The sequence below is a fragment of the Podarcis vaucheri genome (assembly GCF_965113315.1).
Source record: "Podarcis vaucheri genome assembly, chromosome: 7".
NCBI classification, from domain to species: domain Eukaryota; kingdom Metazoa; phylum Chordata; class Lepidosauria; order Squamata; family Lacertidae; genus Podarcis; species Podarcis vaucheri.
This window is the reverse complement of record NC_138765.1, coordinates 80,543,140-80,562,542: the sequence shown is the minus strand read 5'-3', so window position 1 is coordinate 80,562,542 and position 19,403 is coordinate 80,543,140. Positions and strand designations below refer to the sequence as shown.

General features: G+C 46.4%; 2 protein-coding genes across 5 annotated transcripts; both read left to right on the top strand.

The window, feature by feature from the left end:
• The first annotated feature begins 1,688 nt into the window (after nucleotides 1-1,688).
• On the top strand, nucleotides 1,689-5,480 carry LOC309536387 (F-box only protein 44-like). Its single transcript, XM_082230586.1, has 5 exons — nucleotides 1,689-2,069; nucleotides 2,591-2,708; nucleotides 3,771-3,866; nucleotides 4,870-5,005; nucleotides 5,138-5,480. Exons 1-5 carry the CDS (start codon nucleotides 1,808-1,810, stop codon nucleotides 5,261-5,263), a joined length of 738 nt encoding a protein of 245 aa, XP_082086712.1. The 5' UTR covers nucleotides 1,689-1,807; the 3' UTR covers nucleotides 5,264-5,480.
• A 2,874-nt stretch (nucleotides 5,481-8,354) lies between these two features.
• On the top strand, nucleotides 8,355-18,974 carry LOC309536390 (F-box only protein 44-like). Of its 4 annotated transcripts, none has more exons than XM_082230591.1 (6): nucleotides 8,355-8,400; nucleotides 12,969-13,233; nucleotides 13,633-13,750; nucleotides 15,078-15,173; nucleotides 16,776-16,914; nucleotides 18,629-18,974. In XM_082230591.1, the coding sequence occupies exons 2-6, from the start codon at nucleotides 12,972-12,974 to the stop codon at nucleotides 18,743-18,745; spliced, it is 732 nt and encodes a 243-aa protein (XP_082086717.1). In that variant the 5' UTR covers nucleotides 8,355-8,400; nucleotides 12,969-12,971; the 3' UTR covers nucleotides 18,746-18,974. The 4 variants fall into 4 exon arrangements, with proteins under 4 accessions (XP_082086717.1, XP_082086716.1, XP_082086715.1 ...); XM_082230590.1 differs by lacking the exon at nucleotides 8,355-8,400 and adding an exon at nucleotides 10,016-10,119 and having other exon boundaries at nucleotides 12,972-13,233; XM_082230589.1 differs by lacking the exon at nucleotides 8,355-8,400 and adding an exon at nucleotides 10,020-10,119.
• The last annotated feature ends 429 nt before the right edge of the window (nucleotides 18,975-19,403 follow it).

The window sequence follows — 19,403 nt, the reverse complement described above, 5'->3', positions numbered from 1 at the left end:
CGTTATTGTTATCTAAGTAAGCAAGCTTGCATTTTCGAGGGCAAGCTGTAAATAAGTATTTAGTATAAGTCAGTACAGTAAAAACACCCGCATCAGAAACAGTCTCCAAGAGCACAAGTGGCCACAGTGCCTCTGAGCAGGTAAAGAAGGAACTTCCCCCATGATCAGAAGATGAGAAGCAGTGATGGCCACCGACAGTGGAAGGCTGTGGACTCTCCTTCCTTGGAGGTTTTTAAGCAGAGCTTGGAAGGCCATGGATGCTTTCGCTGGGATTCATTCCTGCCTTGCAGGGGGTTGGACTAGATGACCCTCAGGTCCCTTCCAGCTCTACGATTCTATAATAACTTGGATGGCTTTAAAAGAGGATTGGGGAAACTCATGGAAGAAGATGAGGAGATCCGTGGCTGCTAGCCAGGATGGCTGTGCTTTGCCTTCACAGCTGGAGGCAGCAATGCTTTTGAATGTCAGTTGCTGGATGTGCTGGGCCCGGGGGTAACCTGAGAACCGCGGTCCAGGTCCGGTCCAGAATCCGTAGGTTCCACTAGGAGTCAGTCTGACAGGGTCAAGGCAGGACACGAGGCAGCAACCCAGGCAAGGACAGGTACAGGATCTCAGACAGGGTCTGGTATACAGCAATGTTGCTCCCGCAACCTGGGACAGGGTCTGACAGCCTTTTATCTCTGTGGGGGTATCAGCCGGTCCCGATCTGGCGACTCATCTCCCTGTTTCGCCTGAAGGTGAGCACTCCTCCTGTGAGTACTCAGGTCTCTCCTTCTCTCAGACCTTAGTCTCTGCAGCTCGGAGACGTCAGTGGGTTACTAGACCCAGGGGCTATCTCAGCCTCCCCTGACCAAACCAGTAGTGGAGCAGCTGTAAGTGATGGCCCAGCTGAAGGCAACAAAGTAATCCCCGCATCTGGAGCCAGGGCAGGTTCAGGCCCCTGACTCGGCCCAGCTGGTGTATGTTGCAGGGGAACCTGTGCAGACTGGGACCCTTCAGGATCAGGACTTATTTCAGATGATGCCTGAGGCAAAGGATCCAGTGCAGACTGAGACTCCTCTGGTTCCAGGTCTGAGCCCGGGTCCCAGGCCATCACATTGGAAACCACAGACGGTTCTCTGGCTTGTGGGCTTCCCTTGGAGGCATCTGTGAGAGCAGGATGCTGGACTAGATGGAACATTGACCTGATCCACCAGGCTCTTCTCATGTCTCCATTACCTTGTTTAATCCTTATTTATTTATTTTTAAATTTATTTATTTATTTGGTTTTTCAAATTAAAAATTTACAGTCACATATCCAACATACAACATAAAAACAACATTCCAAGGAATCTCTTGGACTCCCCTCCTCCCCCTTTGTGGGTCCTATTGTTAATCATTTCCTCCAGCATCTCTTAGGATAATCCAAAATCTTTTTTACCTCTCCACTGTGTCCAAAATTCACCATTTAACTACAAGTGATATTCCAATCCTACTGACGACTTTAACTGTTTACACCGGTTTTTATGATAAGTTATAAGTTTCCCCCATTCCCTATTAAAATTTTGGTCTTCCTGATTTCTGACTCTTCCGCTCATTTTGGCCATTTCGGCATAGCCCATCAACTGGATCTGCCATTCTTCTCTGGCGGGGACTTTATCTTCTTTCCACTTTATCTTCTTTCCATCTCTGTCTAATCCTCTTTTAAAGCCATCCGAATCGGCAGTCGTTGCTACTTCTCACGGGAGCGAATCCCAGAGTCTGAGATGCTTTCTCTTCCATTTCTTCCCCCGCCTCGTGGGCCTCCTCAGACATTTCCCAAAGGAAGATGGTGAATATCGAAGACCTTCCCAAGGAGATGCTGCTGGAGATCTTCCTTCGGCTCCCTTCCTGGTTCCTCCTTCACAGTTGCCGTCTGGTTTGCTCCGGGTGGCGAGACATGGTGGACCTTCTGAACATGGGATGGAAAGAGAAGTGTGAGCAGGCCGGCTACCCACTTGGGGTGTTGACTGGCGCTCTCCCTGACTGGAAGACTTTCTACTTTCTCTGCAGAATGAAGAAGAACCTTATCAGGAATCCCTGCGGCGAAGGTGGGGAGCAAGAACTTATTTCAGACTTCTCCTGCGCCATAAATCTTAATAATAATAATATAATAATTATTATTTATACCCCACCCTTCCCGGTTCAAAAACCGGGCTCAGGGCGGCTAACAACAAATTTAAAACATATAATTATAAAAGCAGCATAAAATACAGTATAAAAACATGAATAACCATAAAATTCAAAATTCAAAAAATAAGCATTAGATAGGTGGGTTAAACCACAGAGCCTAGGACTTGCTGATCAGAAGGTCGGCGGTTCGAATCCCCGGGACGGGGTGAGCTCCCGTTGCTCGGTCCCTGCTCCTGCCAACCTAGCAGTTTGAAAGCACGTCAAAGTGCAAGTAGATAAATAGGTACCACTCTGGCGGGAAGGAAATAGTTTTGGTTGCCTTGGGTGATTACCTTTATCTGGAGACAGTGTTCGTGTGTAGGGAGTGCAGAAATCCCAGGTTCAATATCTGTATGTATCCTTTCCTTTCACTGTCCTTTTCTTTCTGGATTCGCCACAGAGGGCCTGAACTCCTGGCAAATTGGGCCAGATCAAGAAGAGGCCTGGGATGTAGGGAAGCTATCAAGGGATGACTCTCCCTTTGAGGATGGAACATGGTGCTTTGGTGCATTTAGCGGGTAAGGAGCACATTCCCAGTCAAATGAATTTGGGGCGGTGGTGGTATGTGTTTAATAATAATAATAATAATAATAATAATAATAATAATAATAATTTTTATATATATATCCCACCCTCCCCAGCCGAAGCCGGGCTCAAGGCAGCTAACAACAATAAAATAATACAACATTCTAAAATCATTTCATTATAAAATTAATTCAAATCAAATTAATGGCAACCATTGGGCTAGAGTTCTGTGAAGATTGCCAAAGGAGGAAGTCAGGCTGTGCCCTGGCCAAAGGCCTGGTGGAACAGCTCTGTCCAGCAGGCCCTGCGGAAAGATGTCAAGTCCCTCAGGGCCCTAGTCTCTTGTGACAGAGCGCTCCACCAGATCGGAGCCACAGCCAAAAAAGCCCTGGCTCTGGTTGAGGCCAGCCTAACCTCTCTGTGGCCTGGGACCTCCAAGATGTTTTTGTTTGAAGACCGTAAGTTCCTCTGTGGGACATACCAGGAGAGGTGGTCCCGCAGGTACGAGGGTCCTAGGCCGCATAGGGCTTTAAAGGTCAAAACCAGCACCTTAAACCTGATCCTGTACTCCACCGGGAGCCAGTGCAGCTGGTATAGCACCGGGTGTATGCGATCCCGCAGTGAGGACCCCGTAAGGAGTCTCGCTGCGGCATTCTGCACCCGCTGGAGTTTCTGGGTCAGTCTCAAGGGCAGCCCCACGTAGAGCGAGTTACAATAATCCAGTCTGGAGGTGACCGTTGCGTGGATCACGTGGCTAGGTCAGGGCGAGAGAGGTAAGGAGCTTAGCAGTTACTTATTTGTCCAGTGGGAGTTTGCTATGGGGAGTTGAAACTTTGCATGCTTTCGTGGAGGGTAAAAGTTTCTGAGTTGGGTTGTTGAGTTTGTCAAAGTCAGTAGGGCATGGGGTCGGGAAGGGGTTGCAGCCTGGGCCAGACAAAGAGGTTTGGAGGGCTGCAGTAGGTGCTGGGGCCTGAGATTTCCCACCAGTGCTCTCCAACCCAATATCAATGGGTCCACGTGGGTGATGGTGATAATGGCTTTGATCTCTTTTTCAGGCCCTCACCCAAAAGCCAGGTCATCGTCTTAAAGGATCATGGCTACTGGGATGAGCTGATGGATGAAGTCAAGCCTGATATTGTTGTGAAAGACTGGTGAGTGCCGGAGCCGATGAAACCAGGGGTTGCGGGCTGGGTAGTCCTCCTTGATAGCAGAAGCAAAATGAACTCCTACCTTTGGGGTTCCTCATCTGCCATAATTTCTGGGCAAAGCGAGGAACACAATAGATAGCGAGGAACGCAGTAGATAGTAGAACTCAGCTTAATTTGGAATCAACAAGTTCCTAGTCCTCAGGGCTTCGAAGATCTCAGGGCTTCACCTCCTTCCCCTGAATTGTGCCAGCTGGTCCCTATAGGTACAACTGTTTAGAAACTGGTGCCCATGTTTTGATTTTCCTCTTCCTTCCTTGTCCCTTTTCTCTCTTGTGTGGTGCAGATTGCAAGCAAGTGCTGCAGATTGCAAGCCTGTGAAAAGGGGTGGTCTAGTTTTCAGTTTCGGTTCTGTGTAAGCTGATCTGGGGGCCTTTTTGGCTGAAAAGCAGGGCACAGATACCCTTTGTTGTTGTTTAGTTGTTTAGTCGTGTCCGACTCTTCGTGACCCCATGGACCGGAGCACGCCAGACACTCCTGTCTTCCACTGCCTCCCGCAGTTTGGTCAAACTCATGCTGGTAGCTTCGAAAACACTGTCCAACAGTCTCATCCTCTGTCATCCCCTTCTCCTTGTGCCCTCAGTCTTTCTCAACATCAGGGTCTTTTCCAGGGAGTCTTCTCTTCTCATGATGTGGCCAAAGTATTGGAGCTGCAGCTTCAGGATCTGCCCTTCCAGTGAGCACTCAGGGCTGATTTCCTTCAGAATGGATAAGTTTGATCTTGTAGTCCACGGGACTCTCAAGAGTCTCCTCCATCACCAGAATTCAAAAGCATCAATTCTTTGGCGATCAGCCTTCTTTATGGTCCAGCTCTCACTTCCATACAGATACCCTAAATAAATGCATAATAAGCAGGCAGCTGCAAATTCTCCAAATGCGATCAGCTCTTTTTTGCGGGATCGGTTCCTCCTCAGAAATCGCTCTTGTGTCGTTTTGTGCCCCAAAATAGGTGCGACGTCCTTGACGAGGACCCCTACAACTACATTCTGCACGTGAAACTGTTGTCTGCTGATTCTGAAGTCCTCTGCGAATGTCGCGCTGAAGAGTTGGTCTTAAGTGAGCCCGGAGAGACAGAATGGAGAGAGGTTAGCAGTAAAAAGGCATTGAAACAGCTCTGGGATATTAATGTGGGCCTTGAGTAAACAGTTCTTGAAAACATCAGTTCCTTCCTCTTCCTTTTGTTGAACTGACTCCTAACCATTCCTCCTCCTCTTTAGGGCTCGTATACATTCCATAACTACCCTGCTGGAGTCCGTTACATCTATTTTGAACATGGAGTGACCGGTGTGGACTCTGGGGGCCTAACTAACAGCAGCATCACTGTGGGACCCAGATTTCCCTAGAAAGAGGAGGAACCGCCAGAAGGGGAAACAGTTCCACTCATCTGCTTGAGCAACAGGGCGGGGAGACACACAAGGGCTCACTCTGTTGTGTCATTCCACACACACACACACACACACACACACACACTTTCCAGCTAAATGTGTTGCAATCCTGGGTCCTACATCTGTTTTCTTGAAGTTGTGTTTTTGTGTAGTTTTCAGATGATCAGCATTTTTTTTTTAAAAAAGAGTGTGTGTATGTTATTTTGTAAGAGAAGGTGAGGGACCCAGCAAACAATATTATACTGCAAAAAAGAAAATGCAACCAGCCTCGGTATTGCAGTTGCGTTGAGGAAATACATAACGTGGGACTCATCTACACAGCTGCAAATGAAACGTTTTAAATGTGTTGTAAAGTATACAAATGTGACACTAGATGGTGACAGTGAGCTATGCAAAATTCAATGTATTTTTAAAAACATGTTTGTTTGTTTTTAAAAAAGCATTTTCCCAGCATGGGGTGGTTCCTTTTTTTTGGGTGTGTGTGTATATCCCATCGTGGTTAAGATAAAAGAAAGTCCTTCTTTACGCAGCTCACAGTTAAGCTATGGATCTCTCTTCAATAGGAGACAGCAATGGCTACCAATTTGGATGGCTTTAAATATGAGATCAACATGGAGGAGAGGTCCAGTGCCCAGGGCCTTCTGGCGGTTCCCTCTCTGCGAGAAGCCAAGTTACAGGGAACCAGACAGAGGGCCTTCTTGGTGGTGGCACCCACCCTCCCACCAGATGTCAAAGAGAAAAACAACTACTAGACTTTTAGAAGACATCTGAAGGCGACCCTGTTTAGGGAAGCTTTTAATGTTTAATAGATTATTGTATTTTAATATTCTGTTGGAAGCCACCCAGAGTGGCTGGGGAAACCCAACCAGATGGGCAGGGTATTATTATTATTATTATTATTATTATTATTATTATTATTAATAATAATAATATGAGCCATGATGGCTCTCTTCTGGCTCTGCAGTTGGAGGCAGCAAAGCTTCTGAAGACCAGGTGCTGGAGACAACAGCAGGAACAAGTTTTTTGTGTGCTTGAACCCTCTTTATGGGTTTCCCATTGAGGCATGTGCTAGGCCACTGTGAGAACAGGATGCTGGACTCGATGGACCAGTGGCCTGGGCCAGCAGGCTCTTTTTACATTCTTATAAGTACCTGGGAGTGATACTAAAGGCAAATGATATATGGTATATACCCCCCCACCCGCCCCCGGTCAATTCAGCTATGTCAAAATAATGAACTGGAGTCAATGAATCTCTCCAGAAAAAAAGTGATAAAATTGTGGTGTAAGTCAGGGTGGTATAACGGATACAGTGGTGGACTCGGAGCTGGGTTCAAATCCTCCTCTTGGAAACGAAGCTGGGGCCGCTTGCTGCCTCTCAGCCTAAGCTGCCCTCGCAGGGCTGTTGGGATAAAATGAGGAGAACTCTGTATGCCACCTTGAGCTAGCTTGGATGAAAAGGTGGATTCATAGAATTGTAGCGTTGGAAGGGACCCTGTTTAGGGAAGTTTTTAATGTTTGATCTTTTATCGTGTTTTTAATATTCTGTTGAGAGCTTCCCAGAGTAGCTGGGGAAATGGAGCCAGATGGGTGGGGCATAAATAATAAATTATTATTAATTAATTCCCCTATGGATCATCTCATCCAACTCCCTGCAATGCAGAAATATGCAGTTGTCCCATATGGGAATCGAACCTGTAACATTGGTGTTATCAGTACCACGCTCTAGCCAACTGAGCTATCCAGAATGCAAGCAGAATAAAGAAATGAAAGTGAGGAAGTATTCAGATTTCTAGAGGAAATAAAGTGGTACCACACTGATGAAAACTGCTCAGCCTGAGGACCTCATTCCCTTCCGGGAACCTCATGCCTGTGATGGGAGGGGCCAGAGACAAAGGGGGCGGAGACATGAATGCAAATTTTACCTTTGTCCACACACTTGCACGCTGCTCTCTGTTCCTCATCTAGGCAAGCAAGAGGCATTATCAGAGTCCCCCCCATATTAAATTAGTATCCTGCCTTCCCTGCAACAACCTCAGATATGCAGATGACACAACCTTGATGGCAGAAAGTGAGGAGGAATTAAAGAACCTTTTACTGAGGGTGAAAGAGGAGAGCGCAAAATAAGGTCTGAAGCTCAACATCAAAAAATGAAGATCATGGCCACTGGTCCCATCACCTCCTGACAAATAGAAGGGGAAGAAATGGAGGCAGTGAGAGATTTTACTTTCTTGGGTTCCATGATCACTGCAGATGGTGACAGCAGTCATGCAATTAAAAGACGCCTGCTTCTTGGGAGAAAAGCAATGACAAACCTAGACAGCACCTTAAAAAGCAGAGACATCACCTTGCCAACAAAGTATAGTTTGTTGTATAGTTAAAGCCATGGTTTGTTGTATAGTTAAAGCCATGGTTTTCCCAGTAGTGATGTATGGAAGTGAGAGCTGGACCATAAAGAAAGCTGATCCCCGAAGAATTGATGCTTTTGAATTCTGGTGCTGGTGGAGACTCTTGAGAGTCCCATGGACTGCAAGAAAATCAAACCGATCCATTCTTAAGGAAATCAGCCCTGAGTGCTCACTGGAAGGACAGATCGTGAAGCTGAGGCTCCGATACTTTGGCTACCTCATGAGAAGAGAAGACTCCCTGGAAAAGACCCTGATGTTGGGAAAGATGGAGGGCACAAGGAGAAGGGGACGACAGAGGACGAGATGGTTGGACAGTGTTCTCGAAGCTACCAGCATGAGTCTGACCAAACTGCGGGAGGCAGTGGAAGACAGGAGTGCCTGGCGTGCTCTGGTCCATGGGGTCATGAAGAGTCGGACACGACTAAACGACTAAACAACAACAACTTCCCTGCAAGGAGCTGAATGGTGGTGCTCACAACTGTCCCTTTGTATTATCCTCACAATGACCCTGTGAGGTAGGTTTGGCTGAGAGGTGGTGTCTGGCCCAAGGTTGACCTTTGTACCGGAATGGGGATTTGAACCCTGGGCTCCTAGGTCCACGTTCAGCAGCCTAACCACAATGCCACAGTGAAGACACCGTGACAGGGGAAGCATACCTGGTTGAACATCTGCCTGTTACGCAGCAACTAAGTACAGCAAATCCCTACAAGAATTATAACCATTGCTAACTCCTCTTAACATAATTGTCTAACAGCAATGTACTAAAAAAAAAAATTAGTTGTGAGAAATAGATGGTGCGGTAACACTTTGGAACTCCTTGCCTGTTGACATCAACCAGTTGCCTTCTCTGTACTTTTTTGCGGGTGTGTGTGGCTTAAACACCTTTTGGTGTGGCAATGCACACATTTATTTATTTATTTTTACTTTTCATGTTTATACATTTCACTAATTTTACAATATTTTTTGACATTTCAAAATTTGACTTCCCCCTCTTTCAGGGGTTCCTTAAATTTGTTTTTAATATCTTCTGCATATCCAATTTAACAATTTTCTCATTTATTCATCTTATTTAAATATATACTCTTAAGGCTTAAACGATGTGGGTGCCACTGTGGTCTAAACCACAGAGCCTAGGGCTTGCCAATTAGAAGATTGGTGGTTCGAATCCCCGCGACGGGGTGAGCTCCCGTTGTTTGGGCCCTGCTCCTGCCAGCCTAGCAGTTCGAAAGCACGCCAGTGCAAGTAGATAAACAGGTACCACTCCAGTGGGAAGGTAAACAGTGTTTCCATGCGCTGCTCTGGTTAGCCAGAAGAGGCTTAGTCATGCCGGCCACATACCCGGAAGCTGCTGGCTCCTTTGGCCAGTAAAGCCACAACTCCGGAGTCGTCCGTGACTGGACCTAATGGTCCTTTACCTTTAAGGCTTAAACACCTTTTTGTTCACACAAGCCTATCCAGATACATAGATGTTGACATCACTTTTGCTTTTGATTTTGATTTTGCATGTTTTTAACTGATTTAAAAAACCAAAACTGGTCACATTTCTTGTAAACTGCTAGGCTTTCTTACAACAAGTGATATGCACATTTTGTTAAATAATAGAAACGTCATTAAAAACTCAGGGTAAAGTGCACAGAAAATCAAATCCATGTATGCGACCACAGTGGCTAGATTGTTACTTGCTCCCAAAATGGAAAGAAACAGAAGTCCCAGCAAAGGAAGAATAAAAAAACTTATGGAATATACAGAAATGGCGAAACTTACCGGAAGAATATGAATTCAAGATAACAAACTTTTTTTTTTATAAAAGAATGGAAATGTTTTATGGAATATTTACAGATAAATTGTAAACAGATAAGATCATTGGCAGGATTATAGCAATAACCTGCAGTTTTATAAGAGTATATATTTGAAGTAGATGAATAAATGAGCAAATTAAGTTAATTTGGATATGCAGGGGATATTCAAAATAAATTTAATGAACCGTAGAAAGAGGCGGAAGTCAAGTTCTGAAATGTTAAAAAATTGTAAAATTAGTGAAATGTATAAACTTGAAAAGTAGACATAAAATTTTAGAAAAGGAAAAAGGAAATCCAATATATGGAAAATCCCTCTCCCGCCACCTTGGTGGGAGATGCGATTGAACTCTCTATCATTGAATTGCCACCGGCCTGGGGAAGGTTCTTTTGGAAGGGGCGTGACGTTGCAGACGCGTCACTGAATGCAAATGAGCTGGGGTTCCCCTTCTCCGCCCCGCCTAGGAAGGAGGCAGCGCCTGGCCGCTGACGCCTCCCTGGGTTATCTTGCCCGCCTTCTGCTCCTGCATGCTGAGCGGGGCGGAGACGGCAACTTCCTTCGTTTTGTCTTTCCAGAGAGCTTGGGACGCTGCCATTCCTTTTCTTAACCGAGGTAAGGCTGGGAGGTGTCCTCAGGGCTTACACTAGCTGCGAGGTTGAACCTCAAGGCAGCAACACTTTGGTGATAGGGTCTCTGAGCATGGAAAGAGTGCCTCTTCACTCCCTCCTTCGTTTGATAAAGCCAATTCTTACCTATCTCCAGGCTAGGCAAAATAGCTGGTGGCATTTAGGGCAACCTCTTGGAGCCTAGGCTTCTGTATTCTGTATTTACCATCAGCATGGATGAATTTTTAGGGCTTATTTTATTTACCGCATTGATATTCCACCTTTTCCGCCACATGCTGGCTTGCATGCTCATTAACTTCATTAGTTCCACTCTGAGTAGGACTAATATTGGATGCAAGGCATTGTTAGCAAAAGACTTTTGCATTAAAACTTTTGTTCCCTCTAGCAATAAAATGAAAAACAGGTTGGGGAGTCTAAGCTGTAGTGGAATATATTTAAAGGAGTATGTGTTTTTAGTTCCTATTTCCCTCCAGAGCACCAAATGAGTAAACTCCAAACTTTAAAACAGCTGCAATAGTCCCCTGCATGAACGGTCATTAATTTGTTCCTGTACAGAGAAGCTTGTTTTCATACCATTAATATTCCCATTGTGTGTGTTTGTTTATCTGAACCATTTTTACCCTGCTCACCAGCAAAAAAGAAGGGGAGGGGCTTGTGAATGTAGCTCACAAATGTGAAGGCACGGTCCTCATGCTTAACAAGACTAAAAAATAAAAATACACACAGCACAAAAGGAAACAAGGTTGGGAGGGAGGAGGAAGAAAGCAAACTTGGGTCCTTACCAGGATCCTTGTTATGACCAGCTGGAGTGGAAAGATTTCAATTAGAGGAGGAGTCAAAGTTGCTGCTTTTTTGACAAAGATCTGAAAAAGAGGTTTTGCTGGCTTCCTGTCCTGTAGCCGTATTAATTATAATGTTTGACCAGGTCTGATAATACCAATCTGAGCCTGAAACCAAGCAGCAGCTTGAGGGCTGTTTTTGTTAGCACCAAAGCTGGAGAAGGAAGGGTTAAAACTCAGCTCCACTTTGCTGGGATCCTAATTAATCAGGTGATTCCCCAGCTGGGGCTCCTGCTTTGCACTTAAAACAAAAAAAAAATTCCTGCATCTAGTTTGTCCTTGTATCAGCCCAAGTGAGTTTAGAAGGTGAGCCTAGCCTCTTGCACCCTAATTAATTCATTTGAGATGCTGATTTAAGAGGCCAACTAACATTATTGTTTTACGGGATTCCCCCCCCCCCTGACTAGCTCAGTGATAGAATTCTCTATTTATAAGATTCTAACCTTCACTGGAGGGACGCGGGTGGCGCTGTGGGTTAAAACACAGAGCCTAGGATTTGCCGATCAGAAGGTCGGCGGTTCGAATCCCCGCTACGGGGTGAGCTCGGTCCCTGCTCCTGCCAACCTAGCAGTTTGAAAGCACGTCAAAGTGCAAGTAGATAAATAGGTACCGCTCCGGCGGGAAGGTAAACGGCGTTTCCGTGCGCTGCTCTGGTTTTGCCAGAAGCGGCTTAGTCATGCTGGCCACATGACCCGGAAAAACTGTCTGCGGACAAACACCGGCTTCCTCGGCCTATAGAGCGAGATGAGCGCCGCTACCCCAGAGTCGTTTATGACTGGACTTAACTGTCAGGGGTCCTTTACCTTTATTTCAATATGAGTAGGAAAATGAGAGTACCCCTAAATATTTTTTTAAAGAAAAAAACACTCGTGTGTGTGCAAATTTTGTTATTAAATTTTCTGTTTTGCAATTTAGAATATTCATTTAAACAACCTTAAAATATCCATGACTTCCCTTCTTCTCTCTCCATGGTTCATTTTGCATAGCATAATCCCTGCATATTTTATATAAACTAAACCATTCAGTATTCCATTATTACTTCCCTCAAAACTTATACACACTGTTGAATTTATCTTAATGCTGACCGCGTTTTCAAGTGTACACAATTTCCCCCATATATTCAATAAACATTTTCCAATCTTCTCCAAACGAATGCTCTTCTTGTTCTCTTATTCTGTAAGTTAGATCCATAAGCTGTGCATATTCCATCAGTTTAAGTTGCCATTCGCTCGTTTTCCATTTTGTGGCTAACGAACCATGGGCTGCTGTAGTGGTGTACATAAATTACCTTTTTCGACACCTGGGAATTTCCATCTGAATCATCCCCTACAAAAAGGGTTTTTTTTGGAAAGGTGCTTTTAAACATATTTTCTTTCAATTCATTATGGCTTATTTCCCAATACCCTTTTACCCTTTTTCAAGTCCACATATGAAAGAAAGTACCCTCAACCTCATTGCATCTCCAGCACCTTTAGGTCTAGTCGTGACCGACTCTGGGGTTGCGGCGCTCATCTTGCTTTATTGGCCGAGGGAGCTGGCGTACAGCTTTGGGGTCATGTGGCCAGCATGACTAAGCCGCTTCTGGCGAACCAGAGCAGCGCACAGAAATGCCGTTTACCTTCCCGCCGGAGTGGTACCTATTTATCTACTTGCACTTTGACGTGCTTTCGAACTGCTAGGTTGGCAGGAGCAGGGACCGAGCAACGGGAGCTCACCCCATCACAGGGATTCAAACCGCCGACCTTCTGATTAGCAAGTCCTAGGCTCTGTGCTTTAACCCACAGCGCCACCCGGGTCTACTTGGAGTTAAATACCATCTATAAATCATATTCAAGTAGCTCTCCTTCAGGGAATAACATGCTGTAAACTTCAGGTCGCTCTGAAGAAGCGAGCCCTTTTGATTCCTAGGGAGAGTGGGTCTGAGTAGCCCAGGACTCCTGTCTTTGCATTTATTTTGCATCTCTAAAACCTCTCTCAGCCAAGACTTCTCTTACAGAAGATGGTGTCCATCAATGACCTGCCACTGGAGATCCTGCTGGATGTGTTTGACTTCTTCCCCTCGTGGCACCTGCTCCGCTGCTTCCGTTGGGTGTGCTGCTGGTGGAGAGACCTGGTGGACTCCTTGAACGCTCAGTGGAAAGACAAGTGCAGACGGGCCGGCTACCCCATTGAGATGCTGACCAGTCCTTTCCCGGACTGGAAGGTCTTCTACCTTCTCTGCAAGCTGCAGAAGAACATTGTCCGGAATCCTTTTGGCAAAGGTGGGTCTCTGTTTGGTGGCAGAGGGCTACCCCTGGCTGCTAGCCTCTGGTTATCAGATTTTTCCCAATGAATTTTTTTAAAAAATTTTTGAGGCTGAGTAGCAACAGGGAGTCAGTAGTGGGGATGGTGAGGCAAAAGACCCTGGGCCCAAGTACACATGCATACAGTGGTACCTTGGGTTACATACGCTTCAGGTTACAGACTCCGCTAACCCAGAAATATTACCTCACCACTATGAGCTGAATAAAGAGCATGAAATCCACTTTCGACTCTGAGTATATTTCAGTCAGTGTGTGTATTTCAGTCAGCAACAGGATTTTGGACTTGATGGGCCATTGTCCTGACCTAGCGAGTCTCTCTTAAAGTTCTTACGCCCTCCTTTCTTCCTTCTCCCGCAGAGGAATTTCTCTACTGGGAAATCGACAAGCATCAGGAGCACTGCTGGGGTGTGGAGGAGCTGTTAGCAGACGAATACCCCCATGACAACATCACAAAATGTTTCTTTGCCTTCAATGGGTGAGGACCATGTTAGAGGTTCAGTAAATCCTCAAACGTCACTATGGGTTTAGAAGATTGGTCACATGGTAGTGGAGGACCTGCATTGAATGCAGAAGGTCCAGCTTCCATCCCTGGCATCTCTAGGTAGGGCAGGGAAAAGACTCTTCTAGGAATCCCTTGAGAGCTGTGGCCGAAGTCAAAGAGCGGACAATATAAAACTAGATGGACCAATAGTCTGACTCAGCAGGCAGCCCTTCCTTCCTGAGGACTGGAACCTTAGAGAAAAGAACGTAGGTTAGATGGAGAACACGTGCTTTGCATGCAGAAAGTCCTGAATTTGATTCCCAGCATCTCCAGGTAGCTCTAGAAGAGACTCTTCTTGTGATAGGATAGATAGATGGTGCCATTCCGTGGTCTGACTCAGTGTAAGGCAAGAAGTTCCAGTTTCCTTTTCTCCCCTCAAGGGTTATTTCAGTAGAAGCAGAGAGTAAAATTAAAGATGTCCGTAGGTGGCAGAAGACGGACCAGAGGAAGGCTTAAGGTATCTGGTTTTCTTGCTGCCCTCCTCTCCTGCCGTGCAGGCTGCCTTCTGAGGGCTGGATTGGACTCATGGGCTGCCAGTTGCCAGTCTCCAAGGGCACAAAAGGTTAATAAGCTGGGCTGGTGATGGTGATACCTTGGTTCTCAAACTTAATCTGTTCCATAAGTCCGTTCCAAAACCAAAGCATTCCAAAACCAAGGCACGCTTTCCCATAGAAAGTAATGCAAAACGGGCTTTTAAAAACAACCCCTAAAACAGCAATTTAACATGAATTTTACTATGTAACAAGACCATTGATCCATAAAATGAAAGCAATAATCGATGTACTGTTCCATAATATAAAGAAAACAGTATTGTAGATGATACAAATTAAAATTAATTTTTTTCTTACCTGCACTGATGATAGTCATTGTTTGGTTGGGGGGATTTTATCCATTTCCGCAGTCACTCAATCAATCAATCAATCAATCAATCAATCAATCAGTAGCTGAACTGGGTTCCACAAAGACACAAAAACAAATTAACCAAAAAGGCCTCAAAAACAAAACCACAAAATAAATAGCAAAAACAAAAGCACCAAACTTAATTCATTCTGGAAGTCCGTTTGACTTCCGAAATGTTCGAAACCAAGGCGCAGCTTCTGATTGGTGCAGGTGCCCTGGAAACAATAGCTGACAGTGCATTGGATGTTTGGCTTCCGAAAAACGTTCGAAAACCAGAACACTTACTTCCGGTTTTCCGAAAGTTGAGAACCAAGGTAGCACTGTACTTGAAATGGCTTTGATTTCCTTCCTCACATCTCAGGCCCGACACAAAAATTCAGCGCATCACCTTGAAGGACCATGGCTACACAGACGAATTGATGGACTACGTGACACCCCATATCGTGGTGCAGGATTGGTGAGTGCTGGAATTGGCCTCAGAAGAGCTTGCAGGATCAAAGCCCCATTTAGTCCTGTGGTCACAGTTCTCAACCAGATGGGTGAATTTGGTAGGTCTTGAGTAGCAGAAAAAACAACCCTACCAGGGCTGTTTAGGCGTGTTCGAGGATTTATCCTGAACTTCTGAGGGTAATTTAGCAAAATTTACAGCCCGTTAGGTCATCAGGAAACCCCTATGGGTTCATTCACGCTTTTGTATTTTAATCATTTTGCAGACTTCAATGTTTCTCAAAACTTGGGTCTCCAGCTGTTTTGGGACTACAGTTCCCATCTTCCCTGACCACTGGTCCTGCTAGCTAGAGATGATGGGAGCTGTAGTCCCAAAACAGCTGGAGACCCAAGTTTGGAAAACACTGGCATACAGGTTAATTCCCCCCCCCCCCCCGAGAGCTTTTCCTGTTGTTCCTTGCAGAAAACTGGATCTTACTCTCTTATCAGGTGCGTGGAAAATCCAGAGAGAGATTTTGCTTTGCTTATCTTTCTTAGTTCAGTTCCATGGGTAAGGCTGGATTTTCGGCAAGGCTGGAAAAGCGAGAAAAGCTCTCTGACCCAGGGTGGGTGGGAATTAACCGATTCACAAAACATTCAAAATATGGGTTGGGAGAAAGTGTGGGCGGTTTGCAAAAGAACAATCTAACATATTCGTTAGGAAATACCGATTCAAACTAAACGTCAGAAACAAATTGATGTGATTTTTAAAATCAAGATATAAATCCAAGTGTTTTTATGTGGCCAGAAAGAAAACAACTGCCCTCCTGAAGCAGGCCTGAAATATCATAGAATTGTAGATTTGGGACCCTAAGGGTCATCCAGTCTAACCCCCCCCCACAGTGCAATGTGTGATGAGCTGTCTGCTTTGGAGATGCCCCACTTTTGTTTTGAAGGTGCCGTGAGTGCCTCTAAAGCAGCTGGTTTTGCTTCAGCCTTTGGGCTTCATCTGCACACTTGTTGTTTAGTCGTGTCCGACTCTTTGTGACCCCATGGACCTGAGCACGCCAGGCACTCCTGTCTTCCACTGCCTCCCGCAGTTTGGTCAGACTCATGCTGGTAGCTTCGAGAACACTGTCCAACCATCTCATCCTCTGTCGTCCCCTTCTCCTTGGGCCCTCCATCTTTCCCAACATCAGGGTCTTTTCCAGGGAGTCTTCTCTTCTCATGAGGTGGCCAAAGTATTAGAGCCTCAGCTTCAGGATCTGTCCTTCCAGTGAGCACTCAGGGCTGATTTCCTTAAGAATGGATAGGTTTGATTTTCTTGCAGTCCATGGGACTCTCAAGAGTCTCTTCCAGCACCATAATTCAAAAGCATCAATTCTTTGGCGATCAGCCTTCTTTATGGCCCAGCTCTCACTTCCATACATCACTACTGGGAAAACCGTAGCTTTAACTAAATGGACCTTTGTTGGCAAGGTGATGTCTCTGCTTTTTAAGATGCTGTCTAGGTTTCTCATCTGCACACTATAAAGCAGCAATTACGATATTGTCTTTACTCTGCCAATGATTGGGCAGCCATGATACTTTTTATACTTGGCTTGATTTTGCCTTGTGCCCTTCTTCCCAACAGGTCCGATGTCCTCTACCCGAATCCTCGTTACAACTACAGACTGACCGTGAAGCTGCTGGCTGTAGATTTTAAAGCCCTCTATACCTGCTATATCTCGAATGGGGAGGTAATCAAGGACGGCACAAGGAACTGGAAAAAGGTAAATCCAGGATTTAAGGCAGGGAAAGTATACTCAGCCAGGGTAGGATTTGGGTTTGATGACGCCCTAAGCTACTGAAGGTAATGGGGCCCTTTATATGTCCAGCTTTCCTTTGTCAACAACAAATTGTCCCTCTTTTTCGTGTTGAATATTTGCTACAATACTAGATAACAGGTACAACAGCTTGACCCACATTCAAGTGTGCTGCACTGCAGTCTGCAGCTGCATGCTGCATGTTGCCATACAACCAGTCCATGCAGAATGTAGGCACCCTGTACAGTCATGCCTCGGGTTACAGCCGCTTCAGGTTGCATTTTTGGGGGTTACAGACTGCCGAAACCCGGAAGTACAGTGGTACCTCAGGTTAAGTACTTAATTCGTTCCGGAGGTCTGTACGTAACCTGAAACTGTTCTTAACCTGAAGCACCACTTTAGCTAATAGGGCCTCCTGCTGCCTCCACGACGCCAGAGCACGATTTCTGTTCTCATCCTGAAGCAAAGTTCTTAACCCGAGGTAATATTTATGGATTAGCGGTGTCAGGGCTGCCACCCAGTCCCAGCTCACATAGGACCAAGTCCGCCAGCGTTCACTTTATAAGAGTCTTTATTAAGTTACAGGTTTCATTTCCGAACTGCAGCGTGCAGCTCTACACCTTCTGCCCTAGGTCGGCGAAGACCCGTCTGAGTCCCCGCCTCTTGCACACCAGCTTAATACCCTAGCCTTGCTCCACCTCCTTCGCCTCTCCCTACGTCTCTGGGTCCTTCTGCCCCCCTGGGCCTCCTCCCTTCTACTCTCCTCTGACGCTGACCCCCCTGATCCTTCTGCCTCCTTGCGGCGGGCTTTAGGACCTGGCTCACTCTCCGGGCTGCTTACTGCTCCAGCTTCCGCTGCATTTGAACTTGGCGCGCGCGCCCAACTCTCTACTTTCCTCTTAACCGTTGCCTCGCTCTCTGAGGAGGGCGTGACCACCCCTGACTCGTGCCCTCCCTCCTGCTGACAGCCTCCGGAACCCGATGCCTGGCTACCTTCCTCCCTGCTGCTCTCAGTCTTGAGCGTGGGTCCCGACTTCCAGCTGCTGCCGCCCTCAGTTATGAGCGTGGGTCCCGACTTCCAGCTGCTACTCTCTGAATCTCCTCTGTTCCCTTCCTCCTGGGGTGTCCCCCCGGATCCCCCCCTTGCTCTGCTCACTGGGGCTCCCTTTTGGGAGTCCTCTGACTCACTGCTTAGGCTTGGAGATCTCGGGTCGTCATCATCACTCATTTTCCCTTCGGATTCCTCCCCCTCGCTCTCTGCTTCCTCCCTTCTCTGCGTCTCTGCTCCTGAACCCCTGACAAGCGGAGTCTGTAACCTGAAATGTATGTAACCTGAAGCGTATGTAACTCGAGGTACCACTGTACCAGAACGGGTTACTTCCAGGTTTTATCCTATATTTTGGAAATGTACATCCAGTTTGTTGTTTTTTTCCTTTAATTTTTTTGGGGGCCCCCAAGAGAGTGGGGCCCTAAGCTATAGCTTGTTTAGCTTATATGTAAATCTGGCACTCAGCAGTGGCCTAGCTTGAGGGTGGTGTGGGGGCAATGGGGTAGTTGTCCCGGGTGCAAAGTTGTGAAGGAGGCACAAAATTCCGACACCCGGTGCTCCTTCAATACAGCTGCACCCACCTGTTGCTGGGCTCTGGTGAAAACTCCCTCCCTCCCCATCCCAAATTTCCAGACTGTGTACATCTTCCGCAACTACCCCAGCGGAGTCCGCCACATCCATTTTGAGCACGGCGTGGACTATGGAAAGCTTGCCAACAGCAGCGTCATCGTGGGCCCGAACTTCCCGTAGAAGAAGAGGAAAACGCCCCGAAGAGAAGGAAAGGGTTGCTGAGCTGCCTGAACCCACCTCACTTGGGGTTCTCTCGGTGTCGCTACGGATCTTGGATTCTGGTTGCGGTCCCTGCCTAAGAAACCTTTCCTCTGAAGCTGCATGTCTGCATTTTAAAAGTTATCATTGGATTTTTATTTTTTAAGGGGAAGTTTTAAAGAATATCAATAAAGTACTCGACTCGCATGTATGTCCTGGGTATGAAGAAGGATGGGACAGCTGTGGTTCAGTGGTAAATGGCTGCCTCATATGCAGAAAGGTCGAGGGTTTGATCCTCAGCATCTTCAGGTGGGAGAGCTGCTACTGGCCAGTGTAAACCATGGGTAGGCAAACTAAGGCCCGGGGGCCGGATCCGGCCCAATCACCTTCTAAATCCGGCCCATGGATGGTCTGGAAATTAGTGTGTTTTTACATGAGTAATCAATGTTTTTACATGAGTAATCAGCGCGGGTGGCACTGAGGGTTAAACCACAGAGCCTAGGACTTGCGGATCAGAAGGTCGGTGGTTCGAATCCCAGTGATGGGGTGAGCTCCCGTTGCTTGGTCCCTGCTCCTGCCAACCTAGGAGTTCGAAAACACATCAAAGTGCAAGTAGATAAATAGGTACCACTCTGGTGGG

Bases quoted from the DNA above. Each gene is read 5' to 3' on its own strand.
- LOC309536387 (XM_082230586.1), top strand. From the start codon at position 1,808: ATGGTGAATATCGAAGACCTTCCCAAGGAGATGCTGCTGGAGATCTTC. The intron at 2,070-2,590 runs GTGGGGAGCAAG...GATTCGCCACAG, and splicing joins CAGGAATCCCTGCGGCGAAG to AGGGCCTGAACTCCTGGCAA. The intron at 2,709-3,770 runs GTAAGGAGCACA...TCTCTTTTTCAG, and splicing joins TGCTTTGGTGCATTTAGCGG to GCCCTCACCCAAAAGCCAGG.
- LOC309536390 (XM_082230591.1), top strand. From the start codon at position 12,972: ATGGTGTCCATCAATGACCTGCCACTGGAGATCCTGCTGGATGTGTTT. The intron at 13,234-13,632 runs GTGGGTCTCTGT...CTTCTCCCGCAG, and splicing joins CCGGAATCCTTTTGGCAAAG to AGGAATTTCTCTACTGGGAA. The intron at 16,915-18,628 runs GTAAATCCAGGA...CCAAATTTCCAG, and splicing joins GCACAAGGAACTGGAAAAAG to ACTGTGTACATCTTCCGCAA.